Genomic DNA, 25,222 nt, shown 5'->3' on the forward strand with positions numbered 1-25,222 from the left:
ATGTTTATTGCAGGAAGGGCAATTTGGATGTTGGAAACTACACCAATAAATCAAAGCAAAATTGATTATTTAGTGATAAAATAGGATTTCATTCTTTCCATCAGACACTTTTTGACTCCATTTTCTGCGTTTATTTCTAACTAGGTACTTATCTGGTGCACTGTTGCATGAATGCCTAGGTGAAAAAATATGACTGGAAAATTAGAGAAGAGTGTGCAATATATAATTAAACATTACTAACTGAGTAGAGGTTATAATTTTAAAAGAGGTCAAAAGCCAGAGAAATTCAGTTTTACTCACAATGCTGTCCAAGAAAATGGAAAATAAATAGTTTGGCCTACAATGGCATCAATTCATAGCAAAGAAAAATATCTGGGATCTCACATCTCAGGATTGAAACAGCAGAGAAATATTTTCTAAAGAGAGATTTGTGGATTGAAATTCAGAATTTAGTATGTAATTCAAAATCCTGCAGAGCTACCTCTTCAGTTTTGTTCTGTTTTATGGAGAAGTTAATACATTATAGACTCAGAGACTTTAAGGCCAGCAGGGACCATCATGATCATCTAGTATGACCTCCCGCACATTGCAGGACACAGAAACTCACCACCCACTCCTGTAACAGACCCCTAACCTCTGGTTGAGTTACTGAGGTCCTCAAATCATGGTTTAAAACCTTCAAGTTCCAGAGAATCCACCATTAACACTAATTTAAACCATCAAGTGACTCAGGCCCCATGCTGTAGAGGAAGGCGAAAACTGCCCAGGGATCTCTGCCAATCTGACCTGGGGGAAAATTCCTTCCCAACCCCAAATATGGTGATCACTTAGACCCCTGAGCCTGTGGGCAAGACCCACCAGCCAAACACGTGGGAAAGAATTTTCTGCAGTAAATCAGGAGCCCTCCCCAAGTAGTGTCCCATCACCAGCCATTTGAGATATTTGCTGTTAGCATTTGCAGTAGTCCTTTTCTTTTTGCGAATACAGACTAACATGGCTGTTACTCTGAAACATGCCATTTTAGGCAGACTCATCATACCATCCCCTCCATAAACTTATCTAGCTCAGTCTTGAAACCAGTTAAGTTTTGTGCTCCCACTGCTCCCCTTGAAAGGCTTTTCCAGAATTTCACTCGTCCGATAGTTAGAAACCTTCATCTGAATTTCAAGCCTAAATTTGTTGATGGCCCATTTATATCCATTTGTTCTTGTGTTAACACTGGTGCTTAACTTAAATAATTCCTCTCCCTCCCTGGTATTTATCCCTCTGATGTATTTATAGAGAGCAATCCTCTTTGGTCACATTTTCCACCTCCCCTCTGCCAGCTCAGGATTGTTCCCCACAGCTGGGGAGTTTCTGGTTTTTAGTTTGACCATTCCAAACTGTTTTCGGTTTGGAAAGCTATCAGTGCTTCCAGGAGGGATGGATTAGTAGGGATAACTGCAGGTCAGGCTAAACAAGCCAAGCTCTTTGAATCTCCTCTCATAAAGTAAAAAGAAAAGGAGTACTTGTGGCACCTTAGAGACTCAAATAAATTTGTTAGTCTCTAAGGTGCCACAAGTACTCCTTTTCTTTTTGCGAATACAGACTAACACGGCTGCTACTCTGAAAACTCTCATGAAGTAGGTTTTCTATTCCTTGGATCATCCTAGTAGCCCTTCTCAGCACCTGTAACCGTTTAAATTCATCTTTCTTAAACATGGGAGACCAGAACTGCATAAGGTATTCCAGATGAGGTCTCACCAGTGCCTTGTATAATGGTACTAACACTTCCCTGTCTCTACTGGGACTGCATTAGCCTTTTTCACAGCCGCATCACATTGGTGGCTCATAGTCATCCTGTTATCAACAAATACACCCAGGTCTTTCTCTTCCTTTGTCACTTCCAACTCATACGTTCCCAGTTTATAGCAAAAATTTTTGTTAGGCCCTAAATGCATGACCTTGCATTTTGCACTATTAAATTTCCTATTACTGCAATTCACAAGATCATCCAGATCATTTTGTATTGATATTCCAGTCCTCCTTGGCAATATGACCAAACTTTGTGTCATCCACAAATTTTATTAGCATACTCCCAACTTTTTGTGCCAATGTTGGTAATAAAAATGTTAAATAAGATTGGTCCCAAGATCAATCCCTGAGTAACTCCATTAGTAACCTCCCTCCAGCCTGACAGTTCACCTCTCAGTATGACCCGTTGTAGTCTCCCCTTACCTACCTTTCAATTCTCATAGTAATCCCCATCTTCTCCAGTTTAACTAATAATTTCCCATGTGGAACTGTATCAAATGCCTTACTTAAATCCAGGTAGATTAGATCTGCTGCATTTCCTTTCTCTAAAAAAATCAGTTGTCTTCTCAAAGAAGGAGATCAGGCTGGTCTGGCATGATCTACCTGTTGTAAAACCATGTTTATTTTATCTCAAATTATTGTTCACCTCTATGTCCTTATCTACTTTCTCTTTCAAAATTTGTTCCAAGACCTTGCATACAGTTGAGGTCAAACTAGCATGCCTGTAGTCTCCAGGATCCCTTTTTTCCCATTCCTTAAAAATAGGAACTATATTAGCAATTCTCCAGGTCATAGAGTACAGCCTCCGAGTTTACAGATTCATTAAAAATCCTTGCTATTGAGCTTGCAATTTCATGTGCCAGTACCTTTAATATTCTTGGATGGAGATTATCTGGACCTCCCAATTTAGTCCCATTAAGCTGTTTGAGTTTGACCTTCACCTCAGATGTGGTCATTTTTACCTCCATATCCTCATTCCCATTAGCCACTCTGCCACTACCTCTAAGCTCTTCGTTAGCCTAATTAAAAATGGAGGTAAAGTATTTGTTTAGGGGTTAGGCCATGCCTAGATTATCTTTAAACTCTACCCCACCCTCGGTAGTTAGTGGTCCCACTTCTTCTTTCCTTGTTTTCTTTTTGTTTATGACTATACAACTTTTCCCTATAGAAATTCTCTTTGCAAGGTCCAACTCTGCTTGACTTCTGACAGTTCTCACTTTATCCTTACACCTTCTGATCTCCAAGAGGTAGCTTTCCTTGCAGATCTATCCCATCTTTCATTCCTTGTTGGCTTTCTGCTTTCTCTCAATCACCTAGTTGAGATGCTTGCTCTCCAGGTTGGTCTGTAACCCTTCCCTACGAATTTTTTCCTCTGGCCTGGGATGCAACCTTCAGATAGTTTCTGTAACTTTGACTTAAAGTAATTCCAAGCATCCTTCACATTCAGATCCTTGAGTTCTTTGGCCCAGTCCACTTCCCTAACTAATTCACTTAATTTTTTTAAGTTAGTCCTTTAGAAATCAAGGACCCTAGTTGAAGATCTATTTTTGATTATCCTTCCATTTAGTTTAAACTGAATTAGCATGATCACGTGAACCAAGGTTGTTCCTTACCACCAGTTCTTCTATGAGGTCCTCACTACTCACCAATACCAAATCTAAAATGGCGTCACCTTTTATTGGTTCAACGACTACAATTTAGTGACAAACACAAAGCAAGATACCAGTCTGTGCTCATGATTTATCTGAATAACTTACTTGAGTCTGGACAGAACCACCTGCAAGAAGTTTAGGACCATGGTGAGTTCAATTCCTCGACAAGCCGGGAGCAGCATACTAAATCCATCGTTCAACAACTTTTCCTGGGAAAGGTTCAAGTAGCAGCTGGTCTCAAACACTTCCTGGACACCATCAATGTAAGTGGAGAGTGGTGTCCATAGATTTTGTTTGTGTGTGTGGTCATTCTTGGTTACCAAAAACTCCTTTGCCTTTTCACAGAAAGCATGTGAAAGTTTCTTAGCTAGAACGCTGATGTCCATGTTCTTCTCAATGTACATCAAAAGGAAGGCAAAGTAGCCTTTCCAAATGAGAGCTCTCTGAGCAGTGCTGATGGAGGTTGGGCTGAGAAAATCCAGGAGATCCAACACCCGACTTGCAATGTCCTCTGTCTCTGCAACAGCCGCTAACACAAGGAAAAGATTAAAGAAGTTCTGCAGCCCCACCTCTGTCAGCTCTCGCATTCTTTTCTGATGGAACTTGGAATAAATTCTACATATTAAAAAAAACAACACAAAAAAGTTTAAATTATGTTAAAGTATGTGTCTTTCCATCTCCTTGAAGAGCTGTATTAGTCCCATTTTACACCTTTACTCTAGCTCCACACACTTACTGTAAGCAATTCTTCTCCATTTTAAATTTTTTCTTCTCTCCCGCATCCTTTTAATCTGTTTGCTACTAGAACAAGCTAATTCCTTCCCTTCTTTTTCCCAATCCAGGGTGCATGCCAAAGGATTTCCAACCCATGGTGAAACCTAACCTTTCTCCCCATGTCAACTACTGTTGATGCAAGCACCTCACCTCTAGCAGAAAGATTAGGAGATTAGTCAGTACTACTGGAACAATGCTTTGGCTCAGATGGTTTCCTTCATACCTTTCCCCCTTTCAGAACTGAACAAAACACCATCAACTTAAGCTGGTACAGAGCCATCAACCTGCATATTCAGTGGGGCCTCTCAGTTGCAGCATGTGTTACTAGTGCTCCAGATTCTGCACTGGATGCTGACTGGTTTTCAGGTGGAGTTTAAGATGTTTGTTTTGACTTAAAAAGCCCACAATGGCTTGAGACCACCATACATGAGAAAATACCTCTTCTCCTATGCTACACTGCCACAGCTGTGACCAGACCTTTGTGCTTGATCCCCCTTGTTATAAAAGGGGTCGGGGGAAGGTTCAGGGACTGTTGTCACAGCATTCTCTATTGGCACCCTTCTTCTTCAGAAAGGGCTCGCCCCCTCTTCCCAAAAGTCTGGAATGACCCAAAAACACTCATTTGTGTAGACTGCAATGCCCTTCCTGTTTGAGAGGACACTGACAGAGGGCAGAGGCACTGGAGAGTGCAATTTCTATTTAGTGGGAAAGTGTGAAGGGGGGCTTTAGGATACATTGGTCACATAATATGGGGCAAAGTAGCAAGAAGAAGTGCTGTTACTTTGCATATCCTGTATTTATGTATTCTTAATGTATGTCAAGAATCCCCAAGCTTTCGCATAGGTGCCCTTTAACGTGGAGACTGCTAGACTGAACTCTAAAGAAATTTTACCATATTTTTCTTAAGATATGAGGGAACAAAGGACTCAGCATGGTTTGTCCAAATTTTTACTGTGTGTGGTTAAAAAATATGGTATACTCTTCACCCTCCATTTATGACCAGTTCTACACACAATAGTTAACCCCCATAAACACTAACTTCTGCCTATCCTTTCACCTGGAAAAATAGTTAGAAATGGTGTTGAGGTTTTAAAATCTAGCCACCAAAAATTATAGCAAATCCCATTAATGTTGTTTAGTAGTTAATTACTACTGACAGGCATTTATGTTTTTCATGCACCAGTTAATGCTTAGTTAGCTGCCGAAAGCAGAGTTCATCCCAAAATCATAGCTGTAGGCTGTTAAAATTTTGTTACTTGTATAATTGACTTATTCAAGGTTGGAATGATGAATGCTGGTTGAGCAGACTTGCACATGATGTTGATTATCAATAATTTTCCCCCTCTTAAATTAAGGAATTAAAAAAGCAAGTTAAAATAAGAGAAATATTAAGTATAATTTCATTTCAATAAAACAAACTGGTTAATTAAAATTACTAAATAAAACAAGACATTGATTCAGCAAACTTGGTCATGGGAGCATTTTTTAAAACCCCTAAACTTTTTTGAATATAACAAAGAAACACAGAAATGTGATATGTATAGCTTTGTATTGTAATAAACAAGGTAACTTTCCTTTCTGGTAATAAATGTACTGTATTCCAGTAAAATCTTAATAAAGATATTGCATAAACACCCAGAACTTAATCTAATAGTTAGCTACACCCAATAACAATACTAATCAATTTAGTTGTGGTCTGAAGTGAAAAACTACTTGTTTACAGGTTAAACCATTGTAAATGCAAGTCATCTGAAAAGTTACAGTACATTCACTGATCAGCAGAAGTTGTCCTTCTTAAAATACAAGATTTGCAAGTTCACACACACGTATATTAAATTAGAAAAACTAATGTTTCAGTTAACTATTTTTCATGTGTCTTTACACAACCTAATTATTACATTATGGTTATTGCCATATTTCAAAACTCACAAAGTAACAAAACTAAAACCTCACAAAAAAGAAAACTTCAAAAGTGGAAAAGTTGAAATGGCTATGAAAAAAAAGAGAAAAAAAGGATATTATTAGAACCACGGGTTTCAGAGTAACAGCCGTGTTAGTCTGTATTCACAAAAAGAAAAGGAGTACTTGTGGCACCTTAGAGACTAACCAATTTATTTGAGCATAAGCTTTCGTGAGCTACAGCTCACTCCACAGTATGCATCCGATGAAGTGAGCTGTAGCTCATGAAAGCTTATGCTCAAATAAATTGGTTAGTCTCTAAGGTGCCACAAGTACTCCTTTTTTATTAGAACCACTGGTATACGGTACATACCAAGTTAAAAGATTACCATACCTTCCTTTAATTTGTTTCCAAGGGTGGGTTACATTGTTCTCCATTGCTTCTTTCATCATTCGTGCCAAAATACAGAGAAAAATTAGGTAACTGTTGCTGGACTTATACAGGTCAGGGCTCTGCTGGTCAGAACAGCAGCTTTTCACCAATTTGAGCATAGACAAAGGAGTTTTACTAACACTTGCCAGACCCTTCAGACCAAGCCATGGAATGGTGAAGGAACTATTCTGGAAGAAAAATAAAGGCAGGAAAGAACATTAAGTGCTAAATAACTATGTAAATTCCTTCATACAAACAACAAAAGGGCATCTTCATATCACTACTTCCACCCAGAACAAAACACACTGTTACTGTATACAGAACTTCTTTAGGAAATCTCACTTTTCTCAGGCATGAGCACAAATGATAATGAAGGTTAACGCATCCCCAAACTTCCCCCATGACATCTGCAATATCTAGAAATTCAGATTTTCAAAAAGAATATTTTTTCTTACATGGTAGCAATTTATGGGACATTTCAACCCATGTTGAGCTAAAATGGATTAGAACTTTTTCACAAATGTGACTGCTATTTCAGACAGTTCAGAGCATAAGGTAATTTCTCAGATAGAGGGGTGCTCACTTGTAACTCTCTAGTTTTTCACATATACATTCACTAACCAGATTCTTGCTGTAATACTCCCAGAGTATGGTGACAGTAGGTAGATTCAAGTCCCAGAAGCTACACAGAGTCAAACAGCACTGAAGATGCATTCGTATCTGTTCCTCTAATACGGCAGCCTTATAAAAAAAAATAAACGAAAAGATTTTGTTAATAAAAAAAACCCACCTAGATTACAAATAACTTCAAGACTTCCAGACTGCTGACAACCTTATTGTATAAATATTATTTCTAGTCATATACTTTTGAGTAAAAGTATTCACTATTATGAGCAGTGAGCTAGAAAATAATACTTGACAAATACAGGCATTGTCAGAGAGACAAGGTGAGTGAAGTAATATCCTTTATTAGACTAGCTTCTGTTGGTGAAAGAGACGTGCTTTGGAGCTTACAAAGAGCTCATCTTCAGATCTGGGAATAAGCTTTCGTGAGCTACAGCATCCGATGAAGTGAGCTGTAGCTCACGAAAGCTTATGGTCAAATAAATTGGTTAGTCTCTAAGGTGCCACAAGTACTCCTTTTCTTTTTGCGAATACAGACTAACAAGGCTGCTACTGTGAAACAGGTCTGGGAATGTACTCACAGTATTACAGCTAAAAACAAGGTGGAACAGATTGTTTAACATAAGTACTTAACACGTATTTCAAGGGGCTATTCAAGGTGAAGTGGCCCGTTAACACCCCTCCAGTCACAGAGAGGAAAGGAAGGGAGAGAGAAAAAAGGGAGGTAGCTGGGGGGAGAGGGAGAGGGTCAGGATCTTGTTAGTGGGTTACAGATTGTTGCAACATCATCTCTATTCAGTCCAAGATTTTGTGTCTAGTAAAGTTATGAATTTAAGCTCTCAGGCTTATCTTCTGAAGGTGTTGTGCAGATTTCCTTTTTAGAATGAGAACTGAGAGGTCAGATGTAGAATGGTTGTTTTGTGGAAAAAAAAAAAAAAAAGTGTTCAACCACAGGTGATATGGTTCCAGAGTAACAGCCATGTTAGTCTGTATTCGCAAAAAGAAAAGGAGTACTTGTGGCACCTTAGAGACTAACTCATTTATTTGAGCATGAGCTTTCGTGAGCTACAGCTCACTTCACTGGATGCATACAGTGGAAACTGCAGAAGACATTATATACACAGAGACCATGAAACAATGCCTCCTCCCACCCCACTCTCCTGCTGGTAATAGCTTATCTAAAGTGATCATCAAGTTGGGCCATTTCCAGTACAAATCCAGGTTCTCTCACCCTCCGCCCCCCCCCCCCACACACACACAAACTCACTCTCCTGCTGGTAATAGCCCATCCAAAGTGACCACTCTCTTTAAAATGTGTATGATAATCAAGGAGGGCCATTTCCAGCACAGATCCAGGTTTTCTCACCCCCCCACCCCTCTCCAAAAACCACACACACAAACTCACTCTCCTGCTGGTAATAGCTCATCCAAAGTGATCACTCTCCCTACAATGTGCATGATAATCAAGGTGGGCCATTTCCAGCATAAATCCAAGTTTAACCAGAACGTCGGGGGGTGGGGGGGATAGGAAAAAACAAGGGGAAATAGGCTACCTTGCATAATGACTTAGCCACTCCCAGTCTCTATTTAAGCCTAAATTAATAGTATCCAATTTGCAAATGAATTCCAATTCAGCAGTTTCTCGCTGGAGTCTGGATTTGAAGTTTTTTTGTTGTAAGATAGCGACCTTCATGTCTGTGATTGCGTGACCAGAGAGATTGAAGTGTTCTCCGACTGGTTTATGAATGTTATAATTCTTGACATCTGATTTGTGTCCATTTATTCTTTTACGTAGAGACTGTCCAGTTTGACCAATGTACATGGCACAGGGGCATTGCTGGCACATGATGGCATATATCACATTGGTGGATGTGCAGGTGAACGAGCCTCTGATAGCGTGGCTGATGTTATTAGGCCAATAGATATGTGGGCACAGTTGGCAACGGGTTTTGTTGCAAGGATAGGTTCCTGATATGGTGATATGGTGTTTTTGTCTTTTCTCATTGTTCTGTGAGAGTTCATTCAAGAGCATAGTGATTGTCTGGCTTCACCCACACAGTTGTTAATGGGGGCATTCAGTGCACTGGATGAGGTGCACACCACATTTTGTAATAAGCATGTATAGGATCTATGATCTTGAAAGGTGTGCTGTGGAGGGTGTTGATCACTGTAGCAGTGCAGATATGTCTGCAGTTTTTGCATCTGTTGCTCTGGCAGGGTCTGATGTCACATTGAGCTGGTGGGTTGGTCTGTGGGGAGCTTGCTTCTGGTGATGAGCTTGGAGAGGCTGGAGTGGTTCTTTGAAGGCCAGAAGAGGGGCTTCAGGAAAGATTTCTTTCAGGGTGGGGTTCCCATCAAGTATGGGTTGTAGCTGTTTGAGAATATTCCCATATGAGTTCCAGTGGACGGGTGGGAGGTGACAGCAAAGGATGTGTGGTCAAAGGGGATTTTATTTCTGTAATGAAATTACAGGTTCTCTCAGGGTATTTGGGTAGCCCATTCCAAGACACAATCTACTTTTCCGTTGGAGTGTCCTTGTTTGATGAAAGCGGTTTTAAGTGTGTTAAGATGTATATCCCAGACTTTCTCCCTGGAGCATATTCTGTGACAGTTAAGGCCTGCTCTACACTAGAATATTACGTAAAGTTAACTGAGTGAGTCAGGCGTGTGAAAAATCCACACCCCTGAGCAGTGTAGTTAAACCATTGAGTAATGTGACAAAGTGATGTGTGGCCTAGCTACTGGTGATGAGAAGCAGCCAAGGAACAGCTAATCGCCAATAACTTAATATTACATTTTGCAGCATATGTTACTGCTGCTCCAAACAGGAGGCACTTCCCTCTCTGCAGCATGTCCGCAGAAGAACCATGTGCATGAGAAGATTGGGGGCTTGCCACTGCCAAGACGGCAGCGATCCCCTGACCTGTGAGGTTTCAATATCCCTACTAGCTCTGTTGCAAAGGGAGCATTCTGTTCATTTACCACTTCCAAGATTCCACTCAGATTTGGGCCATAGTAAAGACAGAGAAAAAAACAAAATGGTTTTTAACACAGTGACAAGTCCAGCCTGAAATTCTGGTAATTATGAGATTACAGTGAAATTGTTCTATAAATGTAGGGATGTCACTACAAAAGGATTCCACTGCATATTTCTAAGTGACCAAACTCATGCAATATTAAGAATAATTAAAGGAGCTATGAAGGGAAGAAAAGAAGCAATAAAAAAGTACCCCCCTGAAGGGGGGTTCCAAAAGAGGATGGTGCTAGACTGTTTTCCGTGGAAGCAGACGACAGAAGAAGGAGCAATGGTCTCAAGCTGCAGTGGGTGAGGTCTAGGTTGAATATTAGGAAACACTATTTCACTAGGAGGGTGGTGAAGCACTGGAATGGGTTACCTAGGGAGGTGGTGGAATCTCCATCCTTACAGATTTTTAAGGCCCGGCTTGACATAGCCCTGGCTGGGATGATTTAGTTGGGGTTGGTCCTGCTTTGAGCAGGGGGTTGACCTCCTGAGGTCTCTTCCAACCCTAATCTTCTATGATTCTATGAATTCAGGACCAGCCTTACAATCTGAGGCTTGAAATATCTTGCTGGGGAAGAAGAGAAATGCCCGCGCATCCCACAGATAAAGGTCATGGAGTTATTTCCTCCAATTGCAGTCCCACTGCCAGTCCTTGCATTGCATAGAATGCATAGCCCAAGTAGCTAGTTTCAGAGTAACAGCCGTGTTAGTCTGTATTCGCAAAAAGAAAAGGAGTACTTGTGGCACCTTAGAGACTAACCAATTTATTTGAGCATGAGCTTTCGTGAGCTACAGCTCACTTCATCAGATGCATACCGTGGAAACTGCAGCAGACTTTATATATACACAGAGAATATGAAACAATACCTCCTCCCACCCCACTGTCCTGCTGGTAATAGCTTATCTAAAGTAATCATCAGGTTAGGCCATTTCCAGCACAAATCCAGGTTTTCTCACCCTCCACCCCCCCACACAAATTCACTCTCCTGCTGGTGATAGCCCATCCAAAGTGACAACTCTTTACACAATGTGCATGATAATCAAGTTAGGCCATTTCCTGCACAAATCCAGGTTCTCTCACTCCCTCACCCCCCTCCAAAAACCCACCCCCATACACACACAAACTCACTCTCCTGCTGGTAATAGCTCATTCAAACTGACCACTCTCCAAGTTTAAATCCAAGTTAAACCAGAACATCTGGGGGGGAGCGGGGGGGAGGAAAAAACAAGAGGAAATAGGCTACCTTGCATAATGACTTAGCCACTCCCAGTCTCTATTTAAGCCTAAATTAATAGTATCCAATTTGCAAATGAATTCCAATTCAGCAGTTTCTCGCTGGAGTCTGGATTTGAAGTTTTGTTATTCTCTGTGTATATATAAAGTCTGCTGCAGTTTCCACGGTATGCATCTGATGAAGTGAGCTGTAGCTCACGAAAGCTCATGCTCAAATAAATTGGTTAGTCTCTAAGGTGCCACAAGTACTCCTTTTCTTTTTGCAAGTAGCTAGTTGTTTTTCTTGGGCTTCAGAGCAGCCCCATTCAACCTGTAATGCTAAGGTAGCTATGCAGATTAAAACTCATTAAGTCATACTTAACTCCCCGAATCAATACATCCCTGGGGGAAAATATTATTTGCTACATTTTATCAGAACAGTGTGAGCAATCAAAGAAATCATTTGCAATAGACTCAAATTCTGTCTGCCTTCTCTTCCTAAGTGCAATGAATATAGGATGCATGGTCACCTGGCAGACTCTCAAACTTTACAAAATAGCATATTTCTAAAATAAATTGAAGGGTGAAGTAGGATTTTCATTTGTAAATCTGGAAAAAGGACACACACTACAATTTATATATGAAAGCATGAGAAATCCGCCACAAATGTTTGCATTCTACTTCAGTGAGCCCAACATAGAAAATTTTGGGGAAAATACTTGTGAATTTATTAAGTATAAGAATATACTACAACTAAAGACTTCCCAATTTTTGTTTTTACATTTAATATAATTTTACACATTAACCAATAATTTCCATAAAAGAAGACCGTGAGATAAATCTAATCTGAAAACTAAGATTCTTCAACCATAACAGTTTCCAATGTCTCCTCTGTCTAAAGAAGAGTGAAAGTGGGTATCTTGCATATAAATGTCAAGAATCGCAACAGGCCATGCTATTAGTTTCTCTAGACACCAACCAAGTTGCATGACTTGTTATACCAAGGACTTTAAGAAGAAAATTAAAAGTGTCCATTCTTAGAGCTATATTTTTGCCCATAGGATTATATCTGGGACCTATCTTAAAAAGCGAACGATCCTTTAGACAAATTCAACAAAAAAACAACATTGTGCTCATCTTTGATTTCAGACCTTCATTATCCCAGTGTCCAATATTACATTAGAACAGACATCTACTACAGGATATACATTGTAGATTTTATCTCAAATGTAACATGAAACAGTCCTCTGGACTTTATATGTCACTGGGTATCATGCACTCTCCATTTAGGATTACTTTTTTTTGTTTAATATGAACTCCTGTGCTGTTGGATATAATCAGAATTTATAAGGGGCTCAACACCAGATATAATCAAAATGATAGTACTATCTAAACATCTTCCCCCATCTTTCATATGTCACTGGTCTCCTTAGATTATAAACTCTTTTGACAGTAAGCAGTATGTCTTCTTTGGCATTAATACAGCACTAACTACCTGGGGACAACCATGCTGATATGAGCCCTGCAGTAATATAAATATTAAATAATAATAATGTCCAACCTCCCAGATATATGTACTACATTAATAGGATCTCATCACTGCTTATATCTGCGCTGCCAACAGATGACTGGGTCAACTCTATCAAGTTCTTAAAATTTTTGCAGCTGCTATTGTAGATGCAACAGGAGCTCTCAGAAGGATGGGTATGCCTTTTCCTTTCTCCAGTAGGGGTTACCAACCGTGATGCAGGGACCACTTGGTAGGGGTCACCGGGATTTATAGGGATCTCCTGGGTCAGTTATATGCACAATAGCTCACCATAGTGTGGCATTGTCATAAATATAAAGGGAAGGGTAAACCCCTTTGAAATCCCTCCTGGCCAGGGGAAAGCTCCTCTCACCTGTAAAGGGTTAAGAAGCTAAAGGTAACCTCGCTGGCACCTGACCAAAATGACCAATGAGGGGACAAGATACTTTCAAAAGCTGGGAGGAGGGAGAGAAACAAAGGGTCTGTGTCTGTCTGTATGCTGTGCTTGGCCAGGGATAGACCAGGAATGGAGTCTTAGAACTTTTAGTAAGTAATCTAGCTAGGTATGTGTTAGATTATGATTTCTTTAAATGGCTGAGAAAAGAATTGTGCTGAATAGAATAACTATTTCTGTCTGTGTATCTTTTTTGTAACTTAAGGTTTTGCCTAGAGGGGTTCTCTAGGTTTTTGAATCTAATTACCCTGTAAGATATCTACCATCCTGATTTTACAGGGGGGATTTCTTCATTTCTATTTACTTCTATTTTCTATTAAAAGTCTTCTTGTAAAAAACTGAATGTTTTTTCATTGTTCTCAGATCCAAGGGTTTGGGTCTGTGGTCACCTATGCAAATTGGTGAGGCTTTTTATCCAACATTTCCCAGGAAAGGGGGGGGTGCAAGTGTTGGGAGGATTGTTCATTGTTCTTAAGATCCAAGGGTCTGGGTCTGTAGTCACCTAGGCAAATTGGTGAGGCTTTTTACCAAACCTTGTCCAGGAAGTGGGGTGCAGGGTTTTGGGAAGTATTTTGGGGGGAAAGACGCGTCCAAACAGCTCTTCCCCAGTAACCAGTATTAGTTTGGTGGTGGTAGCGGCCATTCCAAGGACCACGGGTGGAATACTTTGTACCTTGGGGAAGTTTTGACCTAAGCTGGTAAAGATAAGCTTAGGAGGTTTTTCATGCAGGTCCCCACATCTGTACCCTAGAGTTCAGAGTGGGGGAGGAACCTTGACAGGCATGTAAAAGACAGTAGCCCGCAGGCCATCATAATCATTGTGAAACATATGTACAGATAATATTTAAGAAGTTATGTATTTATACTGAAAATTACATTCTTAAAGCCTTGGAGCTAAGGCAGGTTACCTAGAGGAGACATGCCTTACACATGGTCCTTTCAGGCAGGAGGTAACAGATGGTCTAGTTGTTTGTTGGCTGGCTGCCTCACAATACAGGCCTATTTGCATACTGAGCCAGGTGCCAGTCAAAAGGTTATCTAAGCTACAAGAGAGAAAATTTACAGAAACAAAACAAAACAGCAAGGAGGTGTCTTGTTTATGAATGAAGATAAGTAAAGACTTGTATATCTTGGAGGGCAAAGGAACACACTGGATCCTTTGCCTCGGAGGCAAGCTAACCGTTTGCCTGTCTCATTAAAGGAGGATTATATCTGGCTTGGTTGTAAAGTGCTGCAAGGACTTCAGGTGATCATCACTCGAACAGACAAGAGAATATCTTGTTAATTAAGTCCAGGCTCTAGAATGCATGCTATGATTTTATTTCATATGTAACCATTTGTTCCAATACATCTACCTGCTATTACTTGAAGCTCTATGCTTTGTTAAATATAACTTATGTTTACAGGGAACCCTAGTACATCTAAGTGCTGTGTGTTAAGTAGAGAGACAATCTGAGGCAGAACTGGGCTTTACTGTTTCTTCAGAAGCAGCAAATCTGTGAATAGTGCAAGTGTCCACTAGACCAGGGGCTGGACACAGAGACATGCAGAAGAGTTGAGGACTGTGGTGCGCCAATCACTAACCTGCAGGGGCTCGTGGAGCCTAGAGCGGAGTCCTTGCGTTGCCAGTACTGTTCCCTCTAAGCTGTGCGCGCACACGGACCTGAAACGCCGCGCGCACACAGATCCGAAACGCCGCACGCACAAAAATTTGCACAGAAGAAATTTTTTGTGCACATGGCCTGTCAAAAATTAGAGGGAACATTGGTTGCCAGTGGCTGGTAGAGTCGGAAGCTGACCCACGTCAGGCAGACAGGCTTCCTCATGCTAAAGTTGAGGTGCCTCACAACTCTTGTTCCCCCCCAGGCAGTGTTACACCAACAAAGTGGAATAATTTGAGGCCAGGCCTGAGCAGTTAATCCCAATAGCACTATCCATCCTTCAGTCATGTATTGGCTTTTACTACTACACATAGCTTTGCCTGTTCCTCCATTTGATTCTGCTATCTTGATCTGCCATCCTGCTGCACTTCTCTCCTTCCCACTCCTACATTATCTCGTCCTTGTGACGGTTATTTTAAATATATCAGAGGATAACTCAAAAGGTAAAAGCAAAGTGGCCGTAGGAAGCCTGGGACAGCAACAGTGAAGACATACATGTCACAGAGTCTGTCGGTGAAAAAACCTCCTTCCTAGGTATTATTTTTATTGTTTTTGGTTTTTTTACTGATTCCACACACACAATATTGAGCAATCCCGTAGCAGTATTTTCTACACAAAGCTAGCAGTCATTTAATATTAAGTAATGAACCACTTAAATAGAAAATAATCCAACAGAGTAAGAACATTTTGTACAAGATGTTAATAAAACTAGCTTTGTCTTGTTTGCCTTCAAAAATGCTGGTATAAAAAGACAGAGCACAGGAAAATGGTTAATAAGGTAATACCAAATGTTAAGCATCTAATTCCCATCACAGATTTCTCTAGTTTCTCTCACAGTCTTCTGAAGTCCTTGATACATCTGTAATGTACATATTGTACTACACCCTGGATATAGATGCAGTTACGCACACTTTGAAATAGTCAATAAACTATGAAAATGAGAGATAGTTAGTCTAGTATTCTGCCAAAATGACTTTTCTAAACAAAAACAGGTACATGAACATAACTGTCTCATAGCTAGCAGGATTACAGATTAAAACCGCAGATACTAACATGAATTAAAATACAGTTTGCAATTTAAATTAAAGTTTGAAGATATATTTCCTTTGTCAATGTGAAAGTCAATTTTTACAACATATGACCCCTTTTTGTATTGACTATATTTACATATTAAAGTGTTTAAACAAAATCCAGACAGTATACTCGCACACTGCACACATGTCTCGGACAGATTTAAAAACAAAGGTACAGCTCTAATAGATTTTCACAGGAGGACACAATTAACAAAAAAAAAATAGATTCCTCTTAGATGAGATTGGTCTTCATTCAGCAGCCATGTTACCATAATCTAGGACCTCTCTCCAACATTGCTGAAACTGTGCTAATAGTAACTGTTTTTAAATACAAGCATGGTTGTTGATACCCTGCCTTCCCTAAGCAATGTAGTCCATTGCTTTTCCCCCCTCCCTCTGAGAGTTGTTCAAGCAAAACTTTGCAGCACTGCCTGATTATAGTCTACAGCATAATTTCTAGCGCCATTAAAATATATTTCTCTTTTTTTTTTTTTTTCCAATGGTCAAGAGAACTACATTAGAGCTGTGCCAGCAACAACTGTATTGTGAGAAACACTTCGCCCCTTATTATGGCTTCAACCATAGTGTAGAGAAGGCCCTAATGAAAAACCATCTTCCTCTTTCAACCATATCATATTTCAACTTTTTTTCTCTCAACTGGAATCAAAAGGGAAATAATCAGCAGATTTATTCTTATTGCTTAATATGTAGGTAGTCTTACACGCACACAATTATTTTTGTAGCTGTTGCCATTACAGAAATTACAGTTTGTACCATGTAACTTAAGAAGACATATACAGAGCTGTAACGTAACATGTTAAAAAATTTGAACAGCATATTTAAAAGCTCTTTAAAAGGAGGTCAATTCTGACCTCTGGGCCATGAAGCAATGCATTAACAGCTCTGTAGAAAGAAAAATGATAAGGTATAAAATGAGTGCTCAGAAACTAGAACCTTATCAGAAGAGTTTGATTCAAGCCTGTAAGACAAATTGCTCAGCAAGGCAAGTCACCTTCCTGCTGTGATGAGGATATAGCTGAATTTTCAATGCAATGACTATCTCTCCCATCATGTCTCCTCAACTTGATATCCTTACATTCAGTGTGCCGTTTACATTTTCTAAGTATCCAGCTCTTATTCTGAATATAGCTTGTCAAAGTAGCCACATGCACTTCCAGGATAATTATCTTTTCCCTTTATCTGACAATTTAACATCAAGCACAGCCACTTTAAAGTAAGTGTAGTCTCTAACAAGAAGCCAACTGTACACTGTCTTAGTTCAACTACATCAAGGATGTTCATATAATCAAAATAAAGAAACTAAATTCCAAAGACAAACTTGTTGGCTGGATACTTTGCTTCATGTGCTGCATGCTTCTCAAAAATCACCCCACACTATTCTTTATTCCTCCCCGTACTTACTTGAGCATCAATGGACCTTTTCAGCAGTTCTTCCACAAAATTCCAATTGGATTCTACTTGTTTCTGGAAAAGAATGATTGTCAAGGTTAAATATCTGTTTTTTATAGTAGACATTATATAATATTGTAAAACATGAAAACAAGAGTACAAGAAATTTCCTGAAATTTTCCACTTCCTGAAAGCATTTTGCAATAGTTGTTTAAAAGAGTCGCTTTACATTTATGTATGCAATTGATATTTTCCCCAACTTTAGGCTATTAACACTCTCAAAAATACAATTTAAAAAATATATGTCTCTACTTTCTGTTTTTATAGCATAAGTGTTACTCTAACCTTGTCAGGAGATTGTATTTCATTCCTATGCATAGCTCTCAGACAGTCACCAAAAATTAGTAAAGAAACAAAATGTTTATGCCATTTGTACATCAGTCCCCCTAGTGACAGCTTCCATGTGTAATAAATCTGTATTACAGTTTCTCAAAAGTAACAAAAAGATCAGCAGTCCTCTAAAATGGAAAGGAGGGAAGCAAAGTGGAGACTCATTCTTCTCTTTCTTTTCAAATCTTTCACTAACTCATTTTACGTAGGTCAAACAGCTGTTTAATGCTAAAAAATGTCAGTCAGTACCAATTTGGTCCAGAGTATAATCTGTTGCCTGGACAAAGTCCAGCTCAAAAGATTGTAGGGTAAATCAAAAAAGGATCATAATTCATCATCTTCCTGTCTGACAAGATTGATGGTTGTTTCAAATAGGCATTCAGATCACTTCTACAAAGCAGAAGTATTGAGTGGAAAAAAGTTCAGACTAAAGACAGTAAAGCTGTTTAAACATCTGGTTATGTAAGGTGTGGAAGAAAAGGGAGACATGTTTTTATAACCAAGAACATCTGCCAATAAAACTGTACACATAGATTTCTACCTCAAACTTGATTTAAACTTAAAGTGATGATAATCTCTTACTTCCTTTATCTGTGCTATAATTATCCACACAGAGCAGGGATCTCAAACTCAAATCACCACAAGGGCCACATGAGGACTAGTACATTGGCCCGAGGGCTGCATCATTGAAATCTTTTCATACAGAAGTGCCCCCCTCTGCCCCCACCCCCACTCCACCCCTTCTATGAGGCCCTGCCCTGCCCCCATTCCAACCCTAATTTTGCCCCCTCCCTGCCCCTATCCAACCCCTTCCCCAAATCCCTGCCCTGGCCCCGCCTCTTCTCCCTCTCCCCCCACCCGGAAAGTCCTAAGAACCGCCAAACAGCTGTTTGGTGGCGGGACGCGCTGGGAGGTAGGCGGAGGAGTGGGGACGCGGCGCACCGGGGCTGGGGGGAGGGGAGCTATGGCGGGCTGTGTGTTTGAGACCCCTGACATAGAGGGTTTATGTAACCTTATTTTCCCATTATTTTTCCCTTGCATTGCCTCTCCTCTTCACTTCACTGTTGAATCCTGTCTTTATCTAAATTATAAACTCTTTGGAGCAGATGTTCTTTATAAATTTGCACCAAGTCCAGCATAATGAGCCTATGATTTGGGTTTCCAAATGTAACACAAAAAATAAATATCTTCTCCTGCTTCACATGACTATGATTCAGTTCAGTGCCTATGCCAGATAAGAGAGAATTTTAAATATTAGCTCATGTAAAAAGATATACTGCCATTTACTTTTCAACACTAGTATCATTTGAGTGTTTAGCAGATAACATATTTTTGCATGACAAAAAAAATATTCAAAGGAACTGCTGATGGAGGTGGTGGTGCTGGTTCTTCACAAATTAATACTAGAGGTCAGAGGTGAACAAAGGATGGGCCTGCAGGAGAGGAGGACAAGGACAAATGAACACAGAACAGAAAGGAACAGCAAAGGGGAAACATACTCCCATTTTTCAAGGTAAAGGGAGATGTCATTCTGTTAGGAAGAAGAGTAGATAAAGTGGGCAGATATTAAGGCAGGTGACCTGCTTAGGAATGAGGACAGTAAATTTGATGACTGAAGTAGGAGAGAAGCAGCAGACCTATTAGGATATTTCTACACTGGAACAAAGATAAGTTTAATTTTAAAGGCTTTTTATATTATATTAAATATAAATATTAATGATTTTTCCACTTCATATTTGGCTCTTATATTTTAGACTTTGGTGTTATTTTGAACACCAAACACAGAAAATTGGAAAGTAAAATTTTGGTTTTATGAGCCTCGGAGAGCAGGCTAGTTGAGAATTTTCCTATAAAACAGATTTTCACCAGAAGATGCTGACTCGTCAACACTGAAATGTTTCACAGAAACAGTTTCAATGAACTTTCAATAAAACATCATTGCAAACCTGCCTGGTTTCCTGCCAGCTCACCTGCGGGCTGTTGCGAGGCACCGGCTTCCAAGGTCTATGGCTCCAGGGCAGCACTACCTCAGAATCAGGGACCCCAGGACTTCCAGGGTCCACGACTCTTGGACACCCTACCATGCAAACTGCCTCAGGGCAGGGGATCTCAGGGCTTAAAGGTTCCCTGCTGCACAGCCAGAGAGACTGGCAGCCCTAAGTATTCCAGTTCAAGCTGGGCTTGGCTCCTGACTCCTCAGCAGAGGATCTGGAAGCCCTGAGAACCCCAGCTTAAGCCAGGACTCTCGAGGCTTCTACTCTAGAACCTGGCTTCCAATTGGGTGGATTGATTTAAATCACCGATTTTAATCACAATTTCAATCAGCATGCAGAAAACCTTGATATAAACCATCAATTTTAGTCATGGTTTCATTTCTACTTTATAGTTATTTTCCTACTGAAACGTTGATTCTCATTGGCTTGTATCTGTTAAAACATGTTGATCTGCAATTAAATATTAGCCTTTAGAATAAATTTGGTCCTTCTTTTTGCTTACCAGGAAGATAAAGTGTAGTGTATCTATACATATTTATTTAAGCAATTATAAGCTTAAATTTACACAGTCAGTTTCTTAATTTTTCATCATGTTAGAAAATGGTCACTGATGAATTTCTTATTTACTATAGTATTAATTTTTACTTATGATTACTTGTTTGGATGGAAATGCAAAGTTAATTAAACAGCATTTTTATTATTAAATAAAACTACCTTAAATGTGATGGATACATATGAAAAAAAAAGATTAAATACAAAACATGTTTTGATAAAAACTAACATTTATTAAACAAAGTAAGTATTGTCCGTAATTAGTAAATTAAACTGATTGTTCCTGGTCATCAAGTCAATCAAGATTTTAGAACTAGTAGATCTCATTCTGTTCATAAACTGGTGCAGGAAAACAAGTTCTCTTACTTTTTCTACTCCCAACAGGTTTCTTAGCTTTGAATGAACAAGTCATTGAACTGAACTAACTAAAGAAACTGAAATGAAGAAAATATTCCCTTGGCACTTGCAGCAGAGGCTACTGCTGTCAAAAGCTGGTTTAGCACTTTAACACCTGGTTACAGGGGGGCTTGGCAAGTAACTTCCACCACTCAGTGGTTTGACTTTTGTTAAAATGTAGTAGCAAATAAGTACTGTTTAATATTATTTATATAATTTAAATTATTTTAATAGATTACAATAGAACAGAGCTTGCCAATTTATTTTAAATAGTTTTTTTTTTAAATTTCAATTAAAAAATCAACTTTTTTTTAATTGATTTTTATCTACCCTGCCTACCAAGCTCCAAGGCTCCTGGCTCAATTTTCAGAACCATACATCCTTATTATTGCTATGCAAAAAAATTGTTGACTTTTTCTCCTGCAGGGAGTTTCAAAGTTTACCCTCTTTGTTCCAAAATAGAATTAATTTTTTTTCAGTATTTCCCAAAAAATGGAAATTCCAGCTTTCAACTAGCTCTAGTTAACACATCAAGATATCTGACCAGCCCAGATTCACAGACAGTATATCAGAAGTAGCACAGCTAGTGTCCCAAAGTTCACACCATAAATATATAAGGCTTCTTAAAACCAGTGTCCAAATAACAGGTGGACTGGGGGATAGGGGCAGGGGAGATTGGAAGACTTCTTACAGCCAAAATCAAAAACAGGAAAATCACTAGGTCTCCTTTCCACTACTTCCAGGAGAAATCTAGGGTGAAATCCAGGGCCTCCAAAAACTGATGCTAAAATTCCCACTGAATTTAATGTCCAAGTTTTCGCCCTTACTCTCTAAGTCAGTCCAAACTCAGAGGGAGAATGACATCCAAAAACCCAGAACATTCCCTCTTACGGTCTCATTTTTCTCTGCTCATTAAGAGAACTCGTCTCATCTGAATCCAGCTAAATTCCCCCCATAATTGCATTCCTCTGTTATCTTGGCAGTGAGGGAAGACAACTGTTTAAAACCCAGCCAGACAATATGTAGTTTCTACACACCTCATTCCAAACCCAGTGGCTCCCAAGCCAAAAAAGATTAGTCCTGAGACTGGCAGAGTCCAGTAACCGTCAACCATACCCATCGTGTAAGCATTCATCATGCAGCTAAAGACAAAACTGCAGCTACAACCTTTGGAGTCCAGCAGCAGCAGCTTTTCTAGGTGTAGACAAAGGCACTCTCCTCTCTTAGCTCACCTGGCAGAGCTGTGCTAAGCTTCTCTGCTGGAAGTCACTCTTTTCATATCTTATACAGCAGTCACTTCAGACAATTCAAAGGCAAAAATCTCCAGCCCCAAGTAATTCTGACTATATTTCCTTAGCCCACAGCAGTGTTAAAATTAACCCCTGCAATGTTCAAAAGTGGCGATTTTTCTCTCCAAGCCCTATTTGGTTTTTAAATGTATGAACAGTACTTTTCAGAATAATGTGGCATGGTCTGTGTTTCGGTTAGAGAAAATACAAAAACAGACGGCCTGTGCACCCCTCTTCACTCTGAGAAATGAACACTGGATAGTTCCCTATATGGGAAACAGAGGAACTGGACACCATTTTCCTGTTTAAACCTACGTGTATGAAATGACTAAGTTAAACAAGCTAAAGAAAAAAATAACTACGTCTAAACCCTATTTAGCATTTTAAAAGCTTTCACATTAGCCAAAGCAGTCCACATTAAAAAACTGAAATTCTTCCACAGATGACACAGGACGAGAGGCAATTTCTGCTAAGGCCCACCTTTGATCACAGTTTAATAAGAGCAAGAACATGTATAACAGAGTCCTCTATCACAGCTAACTGTTAACCAACAAAAGTAAGCTGAATTCATTCCTAGTATAACTCCACTGACTTCAACAAGCTTACATCAGTGATTACTTTAGCCCCTTATTTTCAAGGAAGATTCCAGGCTGTAATTCAAAAAAAGAGAAAATTAGCACTCACAGCTACCACTCTGAAACTGATCTCCTGTGGTTTGTGACAAAATGTTGTAATTACTTACAGAACTTTGTAAGCATACACAGAACTCTGTAAGGTAACTGAAAGGCAAGATCTATGGAGAAGATTACAGCCAAACTCAGAAAAATATGATGGACAAAACAGTAGTTCCAACACAGAGAAGTTTGCAAACACCAAGATGAACGTATGTAGGAAAGTCTTATGATTAAGGTATTGGACAGGACTTAAGAAAGATGGCATCATAACATGGCTCTGCCACAGACTTCCCGTTTGACCTTTCTCTCTCTCTACCTTAGTTCCCTAGCTATAAAATAAAGATAATACTACTTACTTTCTCCTATCTTTTATCTTGTCTATTTAGATTGTAATTTGTTTGGGGCATGGACTGTCTCTTATTACTTATATGTATGGTGCCAGCCCAATAAGAGGGACGGATAGTCCAGCACTTAGCACTAACATGGGATACAGGAGACCAGGGTTCAATTCTCTGCTCCTCCAGTGTCTGTGTGCCTCAGCTCCTGATCTGTACAATGGTAACAATAGCACTTCCCTACCTCACAGTGGGCCATTGTGAGGATGAACATATTAAAGACTGTGAGGGCTCAGACACTACAGGAATGGGGGCCATATAAGTACTGACAGATAGATAGACAGATGGAGGCATCAGTCTTTAATGTGGCCTCTCAGCATTAAAGCTGGAGAGACATTTTTGACAAAAAGAAATTTTTGTTGGAAAAACCAATTCACCTAAACCAAAATCATTTGCAGAAGAGGCAGTTTTGACAAACTTCCCATTTTGAAACCTTTTTAAAAACCATTTCAAACTGTCTAAATGTCCTGTTTTGACATTTTCAAAATGAAAAAGTTCTCGTTTTCAATTCCAAAAGACTTTGGGTTGAAATTTAATTTATAGTAAAAAAAAAAAAAAAATTAAAAGACAAAATATAAACAAAATGTTTAAAAATTATTGAAATGAAATGTTTCAATCAACCTGATCCAAATTATTTTTCAGATTTTCAGTTTGCATAAATTTGAGATTTTGATTTTTTGTCCCAATTTGGGGTAGCAAATTTTTTTGAAAACTCAAAAAATATTTTGTGGGACAAGAAAAATGTTTCCTGGCCAGCTCTACTGGACACTACCAAAATACAAATAATAAAAAAATAACAAAAAGGCTCCACAGGAGAAGTAGGATTTAAAGGACAATTTTGAAGTAGACAAAGGGTACGGGTGCTTGGGAAAGTGGAGGTTGTTCCAAGTGGAGGTTGCCAAATACAAAAAGGTGCAAAGCCAAGATTAGGATCAGTCAATGGGTGCAGTTAGAACAAAGGAGAGATGGGAAGGGGTGATACAACCAGTGGTGAGCTGGAGCCGGTTCGCACTGGTTCGCTAGAACTGGTTGTTAAATTTAGAAGCCCTTTTAGAACCGGTTGTTCCACGAGGGACAACCGGTTCTGAAAGGGCTTCTAAATTTAACTGGCCAAAAGTGGTGCCTTCGGCGCCGACTCCATGGGTGCTCCATGCAGAGCACCCACCAGCAGCTCCCTGCCCCACCCCCAGCTCACCTCCACTCCGCCTCCTCCCCTGAACGTGCCGCCCCGCCCTGCTTCTCCCCCCGCCCCAGACTTCCCGCGAATCAGCTGTTCGCGCAGGAAGCCGGGGCAGGCTGAGAAGCAGGCCGCAGCTTCCCGCTCAGGCCCAGGGAGACGGAGGTGAGCTTCAAGAGGGGGGAAGAGGGGAGGGCGTGTGTGCGAGGAGGGCCGCCCAAGCCGCAGCAGGTAACCGGAGTGGGGGACGCGCAAGGGAACGACTCCTTCCCCCAGCTCAATTCTGCCACCATCGGCCTGAGTGTGAAGCCGCCACCTGCTTCTCAGTCCTCCCAGGCTTCCTGCAGAACAGCTGCTTTCGCGGGAAGCCGGGGGGGGAGGGGGGGGGGGGGGGAGACGGTGGCAGAGAAGCAGAGCGGAGTGGTGCGTTCAGCGGAGGAGGTGGAGCGGAGGTGAGGTGAGCTGGGGCCGGGCGAGGGATGGGGAGCTACCAGGGGGGTGCTCTGCACCCACCAAATTTTCCCCGTGGGCGCTCCAGCCCCGGAGCACCCAGGGAGTTGGCACCTAAGGCGCCACTTTTGATGTGATCAGTGGGGGAGCGGCTGCTCCCCCTGCTTCCCCCCAGCTACGCTCCCCCACCTCTAGGAGCCAGAGGGACCTCCCGGATGCTTCCTGAGAGCTGCCCCATGTAAGCAACACTGGGACTCCCCACCTTGCCCCCTGGCAGGTCCCTCTGGCTTTTAGGTGTGGGGTGGGCACCCACTACGGTGGCCCACAAGACCCTCCTGCCCTGTTCTGGGGGCAGTCAGGGGACAAGG

General features: G+C 40.5%; 1 protein-coding gene across 1 annotated transcript in view; it reads right to left on the minus strand.

Annotated features, from left to right (window-relative positions):
• The window catches only part of MMS22L (MMS22 like, DNA repair protein), a 141,277-nt gene that overhangs the window by 79,499 nt on the left and 36,556 nt on the right, over positions 1–25,222 (minus strand). Inside the window, exons 11-14 of the mRNA XM_077812836.1 lie at positions 17,550–17,612; positions 7,174–7,293; positions 6,514–6,740; positions 3,552–4,061 (exon numbers count right to left, since the gene is read on the minus strand). Of these exons, the coding sequence (XP_077668962.1) occupies positions 3,552–4,061; positions 6,514–6,740; positions 7,174–7,293; positions 17,550–17,612 (920 nt within the window). The remainder of the gene's footprint in view (positions 1–3,551; positions 4,062–6,513; positions 6,741–7,173; positions 7,294–17,549; positions 17,613–25,222) is intronic.

Source organism: Eretmochelys imbricata, chromosome 3 (genome assembly GCF_965152235.1).
Source record: "Eretmochelys imbricata isolate rEreImb1 chromosome 3, rEreImb1.hap1, whole genome shotgun sequence".
NCBI classification, from domain to species: Eukaryota; Metazoa; Chordata; order Testudines; family Cheloniidae; genus Eretmochelys; species Eretmochelys imbricata.